General features: G+C 52.5%; 2 protein-coding genes across 2 annotated transcripts in view; one reads left to right on the forward strand and one right to left on the reverse strand.

Moving 5' to 3' along the window:
* DAAM2 (dishevelled associated activator of morphogenesis 2) overlaps positions 1–17007 on the forward strand; it is a 979794-nt gene that overhangs the window by 278098 nt on the left and 684689 nt on the right. The gene's annotated exons all lie outside the window — the stretch shown is intronic.
* Positions 1–17007, reverse strand: part of KCNK5 (potassium two pore domain channel subfamily K member 5) — a 40169-nt gene that overhangs the window by 4136 nt on the left and 19026 nt on the right. Inside the window, exons 2-4 of the mRNA XM_050787680.1 lie at positions 2743–2854; positions 1453–1619; positions 1028–1196 (exon numbers count right to left, since the gene is read on the reverse strand). Coding sequence (XP_050643637.1) covers positions 1028–1196; positions 1453–1619; positions 2743–2854 — 448 coding nt within the window. The remainder of the gene's footprint in view (positions 1–1027; positions 1197–1452; positions 1620–2742; positions 2855–17007) is intronic.

Below are 17007 nucleotides of genomic sequence, written 5' to 3' on the forward strand. Positions count from 1 at the left end.
GTTTGGTGTCTTGCTGGTGCTGAGAAAGTATGGCTAAATGTACATCTGTACTTCCCTAATACCAGAGGCATCTCCTTAGCCTGCTCTGGGCCTCAAGGGCTGGACAATGGCAGGGTTGTGCCTTGTCCAAATGTACTGCCCAGGATAGCAGGCCCAGACTTGCTAGGGTCAGGGAAGTGTTTGTGCCTCTCTTTCCTGTTCCTCCCCCAACTCAGCCAACTGCTCCCAGATGCCACATACAAGTACAAGGCTAGTGGTCTCCCACTGCCCTCTGGGCAAAAGGGAGGGGGTAGAGAACAGAGGCCTCTGGAGCAGAAGTTGAGGTCGCTGGGTCAACAGGGTCAAACAGGGTGTCAAGAAGATTAAGAACCAAGATGCTGTGCAGGCCACAAACACAAATTTGTGCATGGCTGGGGCCAGCTGGTGACAGGCCTTCAGACAAAGGGGCCAAAGAACCTCATTGCTTCCCTGGATTAAGCAGGGGAGGAGTAGGAGGGAGTGTCAGGGCTGGGGGCAGGGCAGCTGGGGAGAAGGCCTCCCTTGTCTTTAAGCTTGCTATAGAAGGAACAAAGCCCCAGGCCTCTGAGCCATGCCTCCAGGACAGCTCCCTCAGCTCTTGTGAAAGATGAAAGGCTGCTGAGGGCATGGAGGGGGTGCTGGTGGGCTCAGGGGTTCCCTGGGTAACAGGTATCAACCATGCAGGCAGAAGGCCCTACTTGCAAGCCCTCCATGAAGCCAAGCTCAGGAGTCATGGGAGAACAGAGGGAGAGGAGATCAGAGACTGAGCAGAGAGGAAAGGAGGAGGAAAAAAGTCATGTCTGAGAAAGGGAACCAGAGAGAAAAGAGTCTTCTGCCATTACTCCGGGTCTTGGTTTCCTCTTGCAACTGGCAGAGTGGGTTGACAATCCCACTGGGTAAGAGAAGTGCCCAGAACATGGAACCCTACCACGGGCACCCCCAACATAGGTCTGCTGTGCTGAAATCAAAGAAGCAGAAAAAGAGGTGGGAGGCTGAGGCAGGGACTCACCGGCCACAAAGTCACCGAAGCCAATGGTGGAGATGGTGATGAAGGAGTAGTAGAGGCCCTCGATGTAGTTCCACCCCTCGGTCACCATGAACACGAAGGGTGGGATCACCAGGTGGACCAGGACGCCCCACACGATGAAGATGACTGTGCACGTGATCTGCGCCTTCCGCTGATGGGGAGCAGAAGGCCAAGTCAGACAACAGTGGAGACTTGGAAACCCAGCAAAGGCACCCGGAGGGCTAGGGAGTCAGCTAGAGGAGAGGCTAGCTGGGTACCCAGCCTGACCCAGGAGGGCAAGGAGCTGTGAAACTACCCTCTTGCCATCTGTCCTTACATCCCTGGTCCAATTCCTGGAGCCTTCCTGTCCTCCCCTCACCTGTCATGGTTCCCCCATCTCTGCCCAACACCCAGGGTAGGGGACATACCAGACTCACGCCTCTCTTGGTAAGGAACTGCCCTAGTCTCTTGGCGCGTCCCCCGAAGAACTTGCCCAGGGCACTGATCCACGTCAGGCAGAGCGGCACCCCGAAGAGACCATAGAAGACACAGAAGAGGCGACCAGCAGGGGTCTTGGGAGCCACATTGCCATATCCTGAGGAAGGAGAGAGTGAGGCCAAGAACAGGAGGGGTGGTTGAACCAGTGGGCCTTGCTTCCAACACACACACAGCCCATTCTCTAAGATAAACTGATACTGATCTATTATCAGTACTTAAGTAATGACATTTCCCTTGATCATACTCTGATCATGATCATTGATAAAGCAATTATGATGACATGAGCTGTATCTCCTCCATACAAGGAGCTCCCTGAAGGCAGGGACTAAGCCTGGTCAACAGGTCTTCCATTAGTCCATATGGTACCACTGTGCAAGTTACAAGACATGCTGTCTGTGTAGATTCCCCAGAAGCACTGTGGTAGATGGTCTCCAAAGATAGCCATCCTCAATTCCCTCCCTTCTTATGCAACTGCTCACACCAACGTGTTGTCTAATCCTCTTCCCTTGGAATCTGAGCTTTAGTGGCTTCACAACAGAAGCAGTCTAGGCAGCGGAAGTGACGCTGGACAGGTGAGGTCTAAGAAGCCTGCTGCTTTTCGCCTTGGTTCCCACATGCAGGTAGAAAACACATGCAGAGGCCTTGTGTTTTCATCCCCAGCTGAGCTCCCAGCCAACAGCCAGCATCAGCTGTCAAACCTGTGATGGGAGGAGCCATCTGGGCCATCAGATGAGTTTGGCTTTCAGAAGACTCCAGCCCAGCCATTGTTTGACTGCCACTGCATTGGGAGCCCAAGCAAGAACTGGCCAGCTGAGCCCAGTCAAGCTCACAGAATGGTGAAAGAGAAGAAGCTGCATTTTGAGCCAAACTTCTGGACTGGTTGGCTATGCAGCCTGAGAACTGAAACAGACACCCAGCTTAGTAAGTAGTCATGATCTGGGTTTCTGCAATGAGCAATCTGGTTAATCTCTTGCATGGCTCTGGCCATGAGGCTGTGTCGCTGTTTCTGCTCAAAGAGCCCAGGTCGAGACTCATGGAAACCTTCCCAGGCATGATCAGCGCAAGGACTTACTAAATCCCTAAGAAAGTATCAAAAGAATAGCCTGCAACTGGCCTGATTATAGCCCCAATAGGGCTGAGTGACCAGAGTTGGGTTTCTAGAAAGGTTCTGAGGAGCTAGGACATGGATGTATGTGTCCTACAGGTCCCAGAAGACTTACCAATGGTGGTGATGACAGTCGCTGCAAAAATCATTGCATTGGGCCAGTTCCAGTTGTTGAAGGTCTGGTTCCCTGTGATGGCCACACCCTGTCCTGCAGCATCAGATACCACCTAAAATGAGAAACAGTAAAGGTCAGAGCTGAAGCCACACTTAACAGATGCTGACTGACAGAACTGCACTAAACTCCTTGTAAGCATTCTCATTTAATCATCACAATAAGAAGGTGGCAGTGTCTCCACGTTACAGATGAAACATTGTATAGAGAATCAGAGAGGTTACCTGATTTGCCCAAGGTAAAGATATGAACCCAGGCAATCTGGCTCCAGAGTTCATTCTTTCACTGAGTCAATGATTCTCCAACTTACTAGCATGCACCAGGATCACCTGGAAATCTTGTTCAACAGACTGCTGGCCCCTACTACCCCGAGTTTCTTATTTAGGAGGTCAAGAAGGAACACTTCTAAACACGTTCCCAGGTGATGCTATGGACAGGGACCACACTTTGAGAACCACTGCACTAGATTATTCTGCCTCCCAAAAAAAGCATATGTGAGGCAGACACACACAAGGAGGTCCCCTGTACCCCACCCAGCCCTCCATGGAGGGTGTTCTATCTGCAGAGACCAGGTCCTTGTTTGGGGTTGGCTGGGGAGGGGCCTCCCATATACCCTTCAGCCCACTGTAGGATACCTGCTGAGGTCAGCTCAGTGCCCTGTTGACTTGTCCTCAGAGGGCATGCAAATCAGCAGGTCCTCCTTTCCGCCAGCCTAGGACTCTACCCTCTTCCCTACCGGCTCTCACTTCCCTCCCTTCCCTGTAGCCCTTTCTCTCTCTACCCTGGACTGAGCAACTCTCTGGGAAGGGACAGATCAGAAGGTGAGTACATTTCAGGGTGACTCATAATTGTGCTATCAATCCCCAAAGAGCTTCCAGTAACTGTGGATAGCAAGTGAGAGGCCACCTGGGGATGGGATATCCCCCTGGAGACTGCAGGGGGCGGTGGGGCAGAGGTGTGGGGAACTTATCTACTCCTGCAATACTGACAGCGGCAAACCTGTTTCCATCTGACGAGGCCCTAACTCTGCCATCACCACTGGCCTCAACCTATCTATGGGGCTTTATCAGCTGGCAGGGCCTGGACTCCAGAAGCCACCTAAGAAGAGGCTCTAAATCTGGGGCTCCGTGGGGCTCAGGCCCCCCCACGGAAGGGCTGAAGATGGGTAGGCCATCCAGACCAGAAGCTAGGCATTCAGCCAAATTCCCTATAAAAACCAAGGACTGAGAAAGAAGAGACAGAAGAGTGAGGGATAGAAACAGAGGGAGACAGAAAAACCTTGTTTCTAACCTACCCAGGGCATGATTGAGGTTTGGTGGGAAAAAAGGGTATGGGTGGGTTGTTCTGAAGGAATGTGCAATTTGCAGAGCAGCAGCTGGCCTGTGTAAGTGGATCTGCACACTCTGCAAAGAATGTTCCATGACGGCATGTTTGTCTGTCAGACCATCAAACCACACTGCTCACTGCCCTGCCTCCTCTGGCATTTCATAGCATCTCCAAGGCTGGGAAGGCTGTGCAGCATCAAAGTGGAAAGTGGGGACCATCGCATCCAACTCTGGCCAAGGCAGCCCCTACCCTCAGAGAGCTCTCTGTCTAGCTGGCCAGACCATTTCAATGTGAAATGGCTAAAGGACATTCAGATACTAACAGGCCAAAAGCAGAGCTAAAACAAATACTAAGGACCATCCAATGGGTTTCCGAAAACATCAAATCTGTTTGGAGCAAGAGAATGAGGAAGTACCAGGGTCACGTTAATGTTAAACAGATGGCAGAGAAAGCGGAACCACTCAGCTCTCCTTTGGCATCTACCTTTGTTATCTCAGATATCGATCTTCAGTGGGACTGGCCTACAAGAAAAGAGTATATAAGAACGTACAAGAACATCTTGAAATGATAATTGAATCACTGACCAAAGGTGAGTCTGCAGCACCACCTCTGGTCATCCCCCATGGGATCATGGGGAACAGGAAAGATGTTAGAAGACAAGCTGTTCCCATTTTTCACAAAAAGGAAAAAGGTGGATTCTAGAAATTCAGAAAACAAACCTGAACTCTTGCAAACCTCAAAATGGGGAGAGGAGAATGTCTGGAACATGCAGAAGAGGAAGTGGTGGGCACTAGAAACTAGCACAGATTCGCCCAGAACAAGTCATGCTCAGCTAAGTGCATCTCCTTTTCAAAGGGGTTGCAAAGCCTTGAAGTTCTGTGGAATGGAATTCATCTAGATATCAGCAAGGTGGCTAACAGATGGGCTTAAAGAAACTCATGTGGACAAGACACAGCAATGTCAGTGGAGCCAGGATTAATTGGGTCCATTCAAAGGCAGACAAACAACCCCGGGAGGTATTGATCATTATCAACCCAGACTGTCTCCACCATCATGCTTAAGGCCTGGCTTTCTTCAATATTTTAAACCACAGCACAATGAGGACAGAGATGGCTTACCAATCCAATGTGCCGTGGATGCAAAATTGGGGATAAGGATGGGATGGGAAGATAGCTAACACACAGCAATGGCAGTATCAAGATTCAAAATCATCTGGCTGGATATAGGGGCCAAAATCAACAACATACAAGTATCTGCTTAAATGTTTAAGTCTTACACTTTGGATTGGAAAAGACTGGTAAAGGATTGAAGGGAAAAGTCCCTGGATATTAGCTGACCATGAATCAACAAACACTAGGATGGCTGTCACAAGAAAAGTAAATGTAATCTCAGGCTATGTCAACTCCAGGTCTATCCACGGCTGGGAGGTAACAAGCCCACTGGTTCCTTGCAGGGTCAGGCCACATATGGGAAACCTTGTTTCATTCTGGGTGTCAGACTTCACATGATATGCTATCCAACAGGCCAAAAGTCAAAGGGGAGATGGGGTGGCTGTTTTGGATAATGAGTCTACAAAGGGCTACTCCTTGTAGTAATCAATTTCTGATAATGCAAAGTATTTAGACCGGGGTAGCCAGCATCCATCAAGGGTGTTGTGGAAGGTATGTCTGGAACAGGGGTTCTCCACTGGGGTGGTAGTGCCTTTTGGAAGTGTCTGGAAATGCTTTCTAAGGAGGAATGTTGCATGTGTCAGGCACTGTTCTAGGCAGTGAGGATACTGCAGTGAATGGACAGAATATCAGACCTCCTCATATGTTTATTCTAATGGGTGATGGGAGATGCTCTGGTTCTACCCAAGTGCTAGTGGAGAGAAGCGGTACTAGGGCTGCTGTATGTCAGACACCCCTCGCCGGGGCTTTTACACACGTTACCTAACTGGCTCTTCCTGTCATTCTGCCAGGCATCACTTGGCAGAAGAGGAAAGCCGGGCTCAGGGAGCTGAGGTCTGGATGTGAATCTGGGTTGCCAGCTCCCTATTCCCACCATGTGTATCTGTGGATACCTCAGTGATCATGGTTGGGATTATGCAGGAAGAGGGGGGGCTTTAATTGGTCTTCCAGAACAGAAAAGCTGACCCAGGACTGAGGCCATCACTGGGTTAGGGGGAGGGACGTAGGAGAGCCAGGTAAACACCCTGTCAGACAAGGCGTCCCGTCCTCGGGGTTAGGGAAACAGCTTTCGCGGGAGGAGGTGGCCCCTGTTCACTGGCTGGATTCTTTAACTTGGCTCCCAAATTCACACGAGACAATATTTTCATTTTCCATACAAGCCTGGAGAGTGACGGGAAAAGGGGAGCCTGCACACAGCCCAGGCCCAGCTTTGTTTGGGAACGGAGTAGAGTTCCCTGCCTCCGTCACCGTCATCATAAAGCAGCTGTGATTTACGGAGGGCTTCCTATGTGTCAAGAGTTGGGCTCAGCATTTTATGTGCCTTTAGCTCATTTAGTGAGGACAGAATCCTGCTGGGAACATACTATAATTTTTTCCACTTTGCAACTGAGGATTTGAGGCTTAGAGGGGTTAAGAAAGTGCTAAAAACAATGAAGCCAGGACTAGAACCCAGGCCCATCTGGGTCCTAACTGCTGTTCTCCTATCTCCTGTCCCCATCAAGGCCACAGGAAAAAGGCCTGTGCATACTTCCACCCCCTTCCCACCAGCTGAAAAAACAGTCCCCTAAAACCAGTTCAGCCACTCTGACCAGCCCTCATTCTGTTGCTCCAGCGAGGAAACAGCCAAGTGTGCCCTTGCCCAGAGCTTCAGACGGCCAGCTGCCCCAACCCTACCTTCCCAGACACTCGCTGTGCTGACTGAGTAATCTGGATTCCTAGACATCCCCTCATCTCCCAAGGATCTGAGGCTTCCCTGGGCAGTGGTGGGCCTTCCCCTTCCTGGAGAGAGGGATCTAGACTGGGACTCTGGGACATGCTGCCCACCTTCAGACATGGGCAGGTAGGGCAAGGTGGGGGCTTCCCCTTTACGGGGTGGGGTAAGGGAAACCAAAGTCCAGATGTTAGCCTGTTGGGATCACAGCTATCTGGAACCCATAGAGCTACTCCGGGCCCTGCCTCCAGCTCTGCAGCCGCCATCGCTTTAGGATCACAGGATTCTTTCTTGCTCTGCAGGATGCAGCCTTAACAATCTTCCTCAATTCCAGCCTCTGCTAGACTCCTGGACTGTCAGTGGTTCATGGGCCAACCCTCCTTTACCATTCCCAGCTGCATCAATTCTTTTTTCTTTTTCCTTCTTTTTTTCCTTTTTTGCGATGGAGTCTCGCTCTGTCGCCCAGGCTGGAGAGCAGTGGTACAATCTCAGCTCATTGCAACCTCGGCCTCCTGGGTTCAAGCGATTCTCCTGCCTCAGCATCCCGAGTAGCTGGGATTAGAGGCACATGCCACCACGTCCAGCTAATTTTGTATTTTTAGTAGAGATGGGGTTTCTCCATGTTGGTCAGGCTGGTCTCAAACTCCTGACCTCAGGTGATCCAACCGCCTCGGCCTCCCAAAGTGCTGGGATTACAGGCATGAACCACCGCGCCCGGCCATCAATTCTTAATTCACTGTGTCAAAGCTCCCTTGCCCCTCTGGAGGGACAGTAAAATCAGGCCCTGGAAAGGAAAATAGAGCTGATCTCCTTATGTACACGGTGCTTGGCAGTACAGAAAGAAACCTACCATTCCTCTCACCTCCCCTCCCAGCCACCTTGTAAGGGATGTGGGCATGGCTTATTCATTCTTATTTCATAAATAATACATTGATATTTAAGCACTTATGAAGACAGGCACCTAAATCTAAGCACTTCACTTATCTCACAAAATGTCAATACCCTCTAAAGTAGATACTATTTCTACCCCCATCTTACAGACGAGGAAACAGAAGCATTTGCCCAAGGTCACAGAGCTAGTTAGTCGTGGAGCTGGGATGAGGTCCCAGATGGCTCCTGACCTCTGCACTATCTAGAGATGGGGGAAAAGGCACGCAGGTGGGCTTCTAGGTACAAGTGAAATGGCCTACCAGGCAATATCCACGGACATGCAGAGACTCCCCTAGAGTGTCAGCTTCATGGGGACAGGGCCTTTTATTTGTTTTGTGTTCCACTGATGTATTCCCCAAACTCAGAACACTGCCTAGCACACAGTAGCTATTCAACAAATATTTCTTGAATGAGTGAATGAATACATTTAAATAAATAAGGGTATATTCCCTGGCCTCAACTCACTTGTCCTCTAGTGCCCCTCCAGCCCCAACCACTTCCAGCATCATTCTGCAGTTGGCTTTTAACTAAATTCATCAGTTAAACAAGGTGGAGGCCTGAAGAACAAGAGGGCAGGAAAAAGAGGCACAGACCCCAGCAGCGGCGGGGCTCACAGGGCTGCTGAAACCACCAGCATCCAACTGGTCTTGGGTTGAAGAGGAGGGGGCCACCAGGCTGAGAGGAGAGGGCAGGGGGCCAGGAGCTGGGGAGGGGGCAAGGTGAGGGAGGCAGACAAGAGCCCAGAGGAGAGAGTTCAACACGGGAGAGTAATCAGCAGTGGAGGGGGAGAGGTCCCTCAGGTGGCTGGGACTGTCCTTCCTGCAGGGAGGACACTCCCTCGGAAAACTCCCTCGGGAAACTCCACGAGGGCAGTGGATGTACCGAGAGCAGGCAAAGGAACGGAAGAGTCAGTAGAAATTGCACATCTACTTCCAGCTAAAACCTGTCAGATGGGAGCAGGTTTTCAGCAGAAACCTCTGGGCTTCTGACTTTCACAGGCCTGGGAGCCCTGACCTCACTAGGAGGAACAAAGAAAACAAGGCCGGTGACCCTGCCCGCATTGTTCTCAGGCTGACCACTTTGCTTACTGAATCCCGAAGCCCCTCCTCTCTGAGGACACTCAATCAATCCCACTGGCAGCAGGGCCGCTGCAGCTCAGGCTGAGCTCTATCCAGGAAGCCACAGGGCCATCTTTCAAATGCAGACCTGTGCTCATGGAAAAGGTGGAACCAACCTGGATTTGAATCAGAGGGGTCTCTCGATGGCTGGCAACAAACCTCTGGATAAATAACTTAGCTTCTCAGCCTTACTTCCTCTGTCTGCAAAATAACACCTACTCTGCACATATGAAAAGCACCTAGGACACAGTAAGCGCTGGATAAATGTATCTGCAGTCAATATTGTGATTCACATGTGTGTCCGTCAGGAACAAGACCCTGCAGAGATCTGAGACCCAGGAGCAAAGCTGCTCACCCCCAAAGCTGAAGCAGAGGGGCTGGCGCGTCCCGGACAAGCGGTAGAGAAGGACTAGGGGTTTCAAGTCTTGTGCCTGGAAGACAGGAAAGGGTGAGAACACTGTCCCTAACCTTCTTCACAACTGCCACCTCTTCCCATTTCCCCATTTTAACAGAGAAAACTGTCGATTTTCAGCCTGATCCTCCTCAGGCCACATGGAGGAAGGGACTGTGGCTCCAGAGATATTCCCTGGCCACCTGATGGCTGGGAGTCAGGGGCGGAGGGAAACGGGCAAGCCCAAGATGCCCCACCCCATCCCTCAGAAGCCCCATCTCTCCTGGCCTCTGCCCCCCAGAGGCTCAGTCACCCTGGCCAGTTTCCCGTCCAACCAAGCAAGTTGGGCAGGACTGCTGAGGGAAAGAAATGCCACCATTGGTCCCATCCTGTCTTCACCGCTTCCCCGCCATCACCCTGGCAGCCGCCGGGTACCTCCCCAGGTGAGGCTGAGGCCAGGACGTGTTAGATGGCAGCTTCTCTGAACTCTAGTCCAGCTCGCTCCCAGCCCCCACCCAGTGTGACCATGAAGCAAGACATGGGCAGAGGCTCGCAGTACAGGCTGCTCAGCGGATCCCCTTGGAGGTTAAATAAATGCTATGCCTGGTCCCTGGCCACAGATATTCTGTTGACCTGGCACGGCTTTTAAAAAGCTCCAGAAGTTGATTCTAATATGCAGGCGCTACCCTAGTGGAAGCTGACAGGGGGAGGGAGGTTCAGGCCTTCTCCATCTTCCTGTCTAAAATGGAGTATGCAGGGCAGAGAGAAGGAATTCTTGGTATTTTCCTCACTGCCTCTCGCCCCGGGTCAGGTGACCAGGGTGTGGCTCAGAGGGCAGCTGTAGTTTACAAGGAAGACATCGGCAAGGGCCCAGTGGTGCCACCCTGATACCTGCACCAGCAGCCAGTCCAGCTCGCCTGAGCTTTGTCTCTCCCAGGGAAGGAGGAGATACTGGTCCAAAGGCAGCAGGGCCGCACCCATCTCCTCCAAGACCAGAGCTGGGCTGTTGCAGAGCGGACTTTGTTAACTTGTGGTTGCTTATCTGTTTTCTCAGATTTGCTCTGATATCTGTCTGGAGTATTGATCACATTTGAGAAGAAGGCAGGCAGGCCAAATCAATGGCTGGCGGCTTTGGTGTGCTAGGACGTCAGCACAGGGCCTAAAGACCCAGGCTTGGCTCAGCTCTGCCAGTACCGTCTTGAGATCCTCCAAGAATCTTTGATTGCTTTGCCTGCCCACTTCTCCGTAAAATGAGGAGGTTGGACTATGACTACTGGAGTCCCCCTGCCTGGGCAGGTGATACCTCGCCTACCTCCTCCCTCCACAGTACATTCAAGAAAGTGCATTTCTATCCTCAGGATTTAGCTCATCGGTCACCATACTACTTTTTTAACCTGGACTGCAAACTGAGATCATCTGAGAGAGCTTGGAAAAATACTCCTGCCCGGGTCCTGCCCCTAGAGATGTTGAAAGAAATAGTCTGGGGCCTGAACTGCGAACCAGGATGCTTCAAAGCTCCCCCAGGTGATTCTAATCTTATGTTCAGCCAAGTTTCAAAAGCACTGCCCTAGATCCAATCCATTCTCCCTCCTTGTTAGGGACTTGAGTGCGGCCCCACTCCTGACATCAGCACGAGGCCGGCTGTGCATGCATACAGGCGGAACTGTCCTCTTGTCCACCTTTGGGATTCCCCCAGCCCACCCTCCTGGGCCATCTCTCAGCAGTCTCTGCAGAGCCCAGAGGCGCTGCTAGGTCTCACGCTCAAGAGGGCAAGCCCCTGCCAGATGGGAGCAGGTTTTCAGCAGAAACCTCTGGGCTTCCGACTTTCACAGGCCTGGGAGCCCTGTCCTCACCGGGAGGAACAAAGAAAACAAGGCAGGTGACCCTGCCCGCATTGTTCTCAGGCTGGGACGGTAATCCCCCGGGGCAGGGGGCAGCGGAGCATCCCTCCTGTGAGAGCAAGCCCAGGGCAGAGCTGACCTGAGGTTGCAGGTTTGGCTAAGGCAAGCAGTGAAGGACTGGTGGGGCCCGAGCTCAGATGGAATGTCAGCATATGTTCTCAGGCACCTGGACGGCTGGGCTGATCAGTGACCGACACTGGAAATTCCTGTGCGGGCAGACACAGGGGACCTCGAGGGCCCCTTCCTGGTCCCACAGCACCGTTGTGTGCTTGAGAAGTGGCCCTGGGGAGCAGGAAAGAGCCCCCTCCCTCCCAAACACACGTAGCAGATGACCCTCTGAGATCATGCTCTCAAAATCTATCCCTGCCTCATCTTCTCAGGGAAGGTAGGATGTGTCCAGGGAGGCTTAAATGACAAGAGGGGCATCCTTCATCTACCTGCAGCTTCTCTACCCCAATTCACAACCACTGCCCTGCCCAGGGTGGCTGGGGCCCAGGTCCGTGGTACTGTGTTGGTGTCTCTGCCCTATCTGGGACACTGAGGCCCGGATTTGTGACTTTGTCCCCTTCTCTTCCCAGAGTTCAGATCCCAGGGGTGTCTGATGCCTCTCTGCCCTGACTGATGCCAAGAGGTGTCTCCCAATTAGTGGGACAACAGTGTCAGCAGGGGCAGGAAACAGTTTCAGCTGGGACCCCTTGAGCCTGTCCAGCTGGGCAAAGCAGCCTCCCCCATTCCTCCATAAGGCTGTGGGTCACTAGGGAGAGGCTTTCCTTCTAAGGTGGGGTTAGGCAGCTCTAACCCAAGCCCCTGCACTTGGATTGGGCCCCTGGCCCATTGTCCTTTCCAGGGAAGCCAGCAGAGCTCTCAGGCCTGGCTCACTCCTCCCTGACTTGGCTAACGAGGGCCTGAGTCAGCATCTCCCCACCAAAGCCCCACATTCATCAAGTACCTCTCACCCATAACTCCTCTACCACTGTCTCATCTGAGACCTAAGACCCTGAAGGGAAACCAGGCAAAATGGATACACTATTCCCATTCTGTAGATGAGGAATCTACAGAGAGGCTAGAAAGATGGTGAAGCCACACAGCAAGCTGGTGACCGAGCACAGAGCAGGTGAGGCCCCATCCACAGAACAATCAGCCTTCCACTCCCCACCCGGAAGTGGGCTGAGAAACACCAACCAAAGCACAGCAGGGAAGGTGCAGGTAGACACTGGTGACATAGCAGAGATAAAAGGCTGTGCTGTGTGGTCACACCCACGGATCTGACTACGAGTTAGGGTAAGCAAGTGCCTACGCTCCCTACCCCATTCCCCTGCAGATGCCTCAGATTTACCCTGACCTTGGGGTGGGGTCAAGGAGCAGCCACAGGAAGCCACCAGCCACTCAAGGTTTCTAAAAACAGTCCTTGGAGCAGGCCAGAAAGGAGGCCATGGGAACTGCTGACTCACCAGCTCCCCATCCCAGGCCAACGACCTGAGGGAGGTACAGTTCACGGGCCGCTCGGCTGCCCCTCGCGTGCTTGCCTGATTCCCGTCCTCCCAAACCCAGGTCTACACTGGCACACAAGCTGGGCTGACCAGTCCCTCTATACAAAAATCATGCATGGGCTCTGTGAGCAGTACGGGGAGAAGGCAGAGGGGAATGGTCACTTCTGAGTTCCAAACCCTGACTCCAGCATCCACTAGCGGGTGGGGCATGTCTTATCATGTCTCTGAGCTTAACGCTCTGTATCTGGAAAACTAGAGCCACGGCTTCACTGTGTTGGCATGTTGATTACAAAAAATGATGAACGGCTCAGTGCTGGGCACATGGGGCGTGTTCCAGAAACGAGCACTGGGAAGGAAAGTAAATGTGACTATTATTGATCTGTGAATAGAAGAAGGGGCTTGGGGAGGACGCCTCCATTCTGAGGGTCTGTGTCCACTGAATGTGGCCTTCAGAGCTGGGGAGTTGGGCTAGGTGTTGATAGCAATGCTTTCCTTCATTTACCACCTCCTGGGCATGGGCCAGTCCCTCCGGCTCAGCAGTTCTCCACCCCGCTGTGCCTTTGCAGGTGCCTTCCTGCAGCTCACTCTCACTTCAACCAAGTTTCATCTCAATGTCTCCTCCTGAAAGAGATCATGACACCTGAAACACTAAGCCTCCGTCCCGCTCCCGCTCCTCACCTCACTGCACTGATCACTACCTGACATTCTACTAGGCATCTGTTTCTCTGGCTTCCTAGTTATCTACCCTAAATAGATCACGAGCCCTACAAGGAGAGACTCATGCATTCCTTAATCACAGAACAGAGCCTAGCTCTAGTAGGTGCTCAAGTATTTGCCAGATGAATGACTGAGTCTCCAAGACGTGTGCCTGCCTTCCAAGGCAGGACGGTGGGCTCTGGCTCCACTGGAGAATGCAGGGAGCCCAGACAGATGCAGGTACAGTGCGGGTTGATGACCATTTCCAGGCCCTCGGGCCTCCTCCCTACACCACCTGTCTGCAAACCCAAAGCCCCCGGAAGGTTCTAGCCCTGGTGAGTCAGTTCCCCTGCGGACTCTGGAACCATCAGGATTCCAGAGGAAGGAGGCAGGTGGGTGAGGAGGGGTGGGGAGGAGCTGAGGGATGTCTGGGTATCTGAAGGCCTGATGGCCCCAGCTCTCCCCATGCATGCTGCTGCTTTCCTGCCCTCCCAGCAGCGGAAAGGAAGGATGCTCCGATCCATGAAGCTCCTTAGTCCTGGTGGCTGCCAGTCCTGTTCCCCTGGACACATCTGCCTGCCCTGGCCCCCCTTGCCGGGGGCTCTAAGGACAAGGCTCACCACTGCCAATACTGCCAGACTCCTACCTCCCTGGGAGGAAGCTGGCTTCTGACCCCTGTGCCACATTTGTCTCTCTAGGTTACATCTGTACCCTTGAACACAGTTGGAGCTGACGCCACCACACCTCTTGCCTCTCAGAATTCCCCTGACAAACCTAGCAAATTCCCCAACCCAGGGGCCTCCTCACCTGCTCTTCCCTCCTCCCCTACCCCGTGCCTGTGGCTGGCAGCTTCGGGTAATAAGTAACTGCCATCCTTGAGGGCTGAGATTCTGATAAGAGATGATTAACGCTACCCATTTATTATAATTTAAGATTATCAAGTGGTTAAACTGTAAACCTCTTTATTAATTAAAAAAGAAAAGCCCATGAGGAACCAGGAGATGGGATTAATCCTGTACCAGGGGTTGGGCCGCTGGGTTTCTCTCCCCGTATGAAGTATGCTCCCTGCCTGCTTAATACACAACATTCCCCTTCCCACTCAAACCGGGACCCCAAGGAGCTCATTCGAGGAGCTTGTTTTCTCATCCACCACGGCCTCTGAGCATGATCTTGCCCCCATCCTTCTTCTCAAAGCCCCCTGCAGGATCCTCCTGAGAGCCAACCACCTGTCCCAAAATCCTTCCTTATTGTCTGACTCTAACCTAAATCCCTCCGGCTGCAGTCCAAGCCCATTTCCTTTGGTTCAGTCTGCGTCTGGAGACAGACAACAGCTGGCCTCCATCCTCTCTGGAATAAATTGTACAAGAAACTACCAGCAAACCAGCACAGACATCTTGGGATGAATGGCATTCTTTGCAGGGTGGGAGGGAGCTTTCTGCCATGATGACCCCCACATCCCGAACACAAACCCCACCAGAAGACTGAGTCATGATTAGAGACAAGAGCAAGATCTCAGTGCCCAACAACCTCAAAATCACTGGGCCAAATGCAAAAGGAGGCTGGGAGCGGTGGCTCACGCCTGTAATCCCAGCACTTTGGGAGGCTGAGGCGGGCGGATCACCTGAGGTCAGGAGTTTGAGACCAGCCTGACCAACATGGTGCAACGCCATCTCTACTAAAAATGCAAAAATTAGCCGGGCGTGGTGGTGCATGCCTGTGGTCCCAGCTACTCAGGATGCTGAAACAGGGAGAACTGCTTGAATCTGGGAGGTGGAGGTTGCAGTGAGCCGAGATCACACCACTGTACTCCAGTCTGAGTGACAGAGTGAGACTCAGTCTCATAAAATAAATAGAAAAGCAAAAGGAGTATTTAGGAGTATTACCCTACTCAGATCAGTCAGGCTCCCTGACTCAGATCTCAGGCCACATCAGTTACCGTAGGGGCTCTGGCCACCAAGGCCCCCATTTGGAAGCCACAGGGTTGCAGTTCAAAGATGATCCCCAGATAGTGTAGGAAAGAAGAGGGAGCCTACACACGGGGCTGGTGTCCCTGACCATGCACTACCCCTGCCCTCACTACCCAGGTATGCCAGAAGCAGAGAGGCCAGCTAGGCACAGTTGTCCTGCCTCTTCTGCCCTGTATGCATTTCCCCCCGCCAACCATCCATCCCCAGCCAAGTAGGGCGTGGGACGTGACTGGGATTAAGAAACAGAGAGCCATTTTGTGCTGAAGGTATGGAAAAGTACTGCCAGGCCCTCTTAGTACAGAGAGGCTAGGCTGAGGTGAGGGATGGGGAGAGAGGGTTGGAAAAACCTCCAACTCCCCTAACCCGGGGCCCAGGATGAGAAGTCAGGCAACAGGAAATGGAAACTCTTCAGTCTGAGACACAGCCCCATTGTGAGATGCGAGGGGCAGAAGGAACGAGGCCACGCCTCACACACACACACACATCCTTTCTCTGCTCCACAAGGGCTGGGATTCTAAGCACAGACGTTTCCAAGCCTGTTTAGCCCCTAACACCCAACCAGGCTCTGGCAAGGCCTCAGCCTTCCTGGTGGAATGAAAGAACATTTGACAGACAAGCCTGTATAGCACTGGCTCCTCCCTAGCCTGGAGTCATGACTGTGCTTTCTTCACCTGTAAAATGGGAATGATGCCACCTCCTCATCAATTCTCAAGGTTATGGATCAAAAGGCTCGATGGAGAGCATGAAGGCAGGTGCACAGGCAAGTTAGAGATGCTCCCGATGCATGTAGTTTGTGTTTACAAATGTCCATGGTTGTGGGGTAAGAGTGCTTTGTACGCGGCTGGGAGGACAACGAAAGAAGGGAGAGTAATGTGCCAGGTTTCTAAGTCAGGCAGGGAGCAGCCTCTATGTCTTACACAGCTGCATCCTGTCCCCCTGTGAACTGTTTTCAGTGAGTGGTAACAGGGGCAGCCACTTCTCAGACTTGCCCAGGGAGGTCCATCTCCCCTCAAGCCTGCTGAAAAAGAGCCCTTCATCCTGGGCTGCTGAGAGCTAAACAACTGTCCAAGCAGTGGACTGCCAGGACGCAGCCTGTACTCTTCATGCCCCTTGGCCCTCTCGCCATGTGTAAAATTAGGCTCCTGGCTACTTCCCAGGAAGGGTAGGGGAACAGGAGGGCAAGGTGTAGAACAGGCGGTTCTCTTCACCTTCACTCCCCCTAGGGACCCCTGAGCCATGTCCCTCTTTGGAGGCACAAAAAATGTAGCTGTGCACACCTGCCATAAATGCCAGATCTAGCCAGGCACCAGCTCCCTGACCCATGCACAGGGCAACCCACCCAACCTATTAACCCAACAAAGATGGGACCAGAGTCATGGACAAACTTCCGCTGCTCAATGCAGCTCAAACCAGGGTCAACTGATTCATTAAGTGTTTGCTGAACACCAACAATGTGCCCAGGCACTGGGCAAAATAAAGGAAGTGCAAGACACAGACCCTGCCCAGGAG

The sequence above is a fragment of the Macaca thibetana genome, chromosome 4 (assembly GCF_024542745.1).
Source record: "Macaca thibetana thibetana isolate TM-01 chromosome 4, ASM2454274v1, whole genome shotgun sequence".
Lineage (NCBI taxonomy): Eukaryota > Metazoa > Chordata > Mammalia > Primates > Cercopithecidae > Macaca > Macaca thibetana.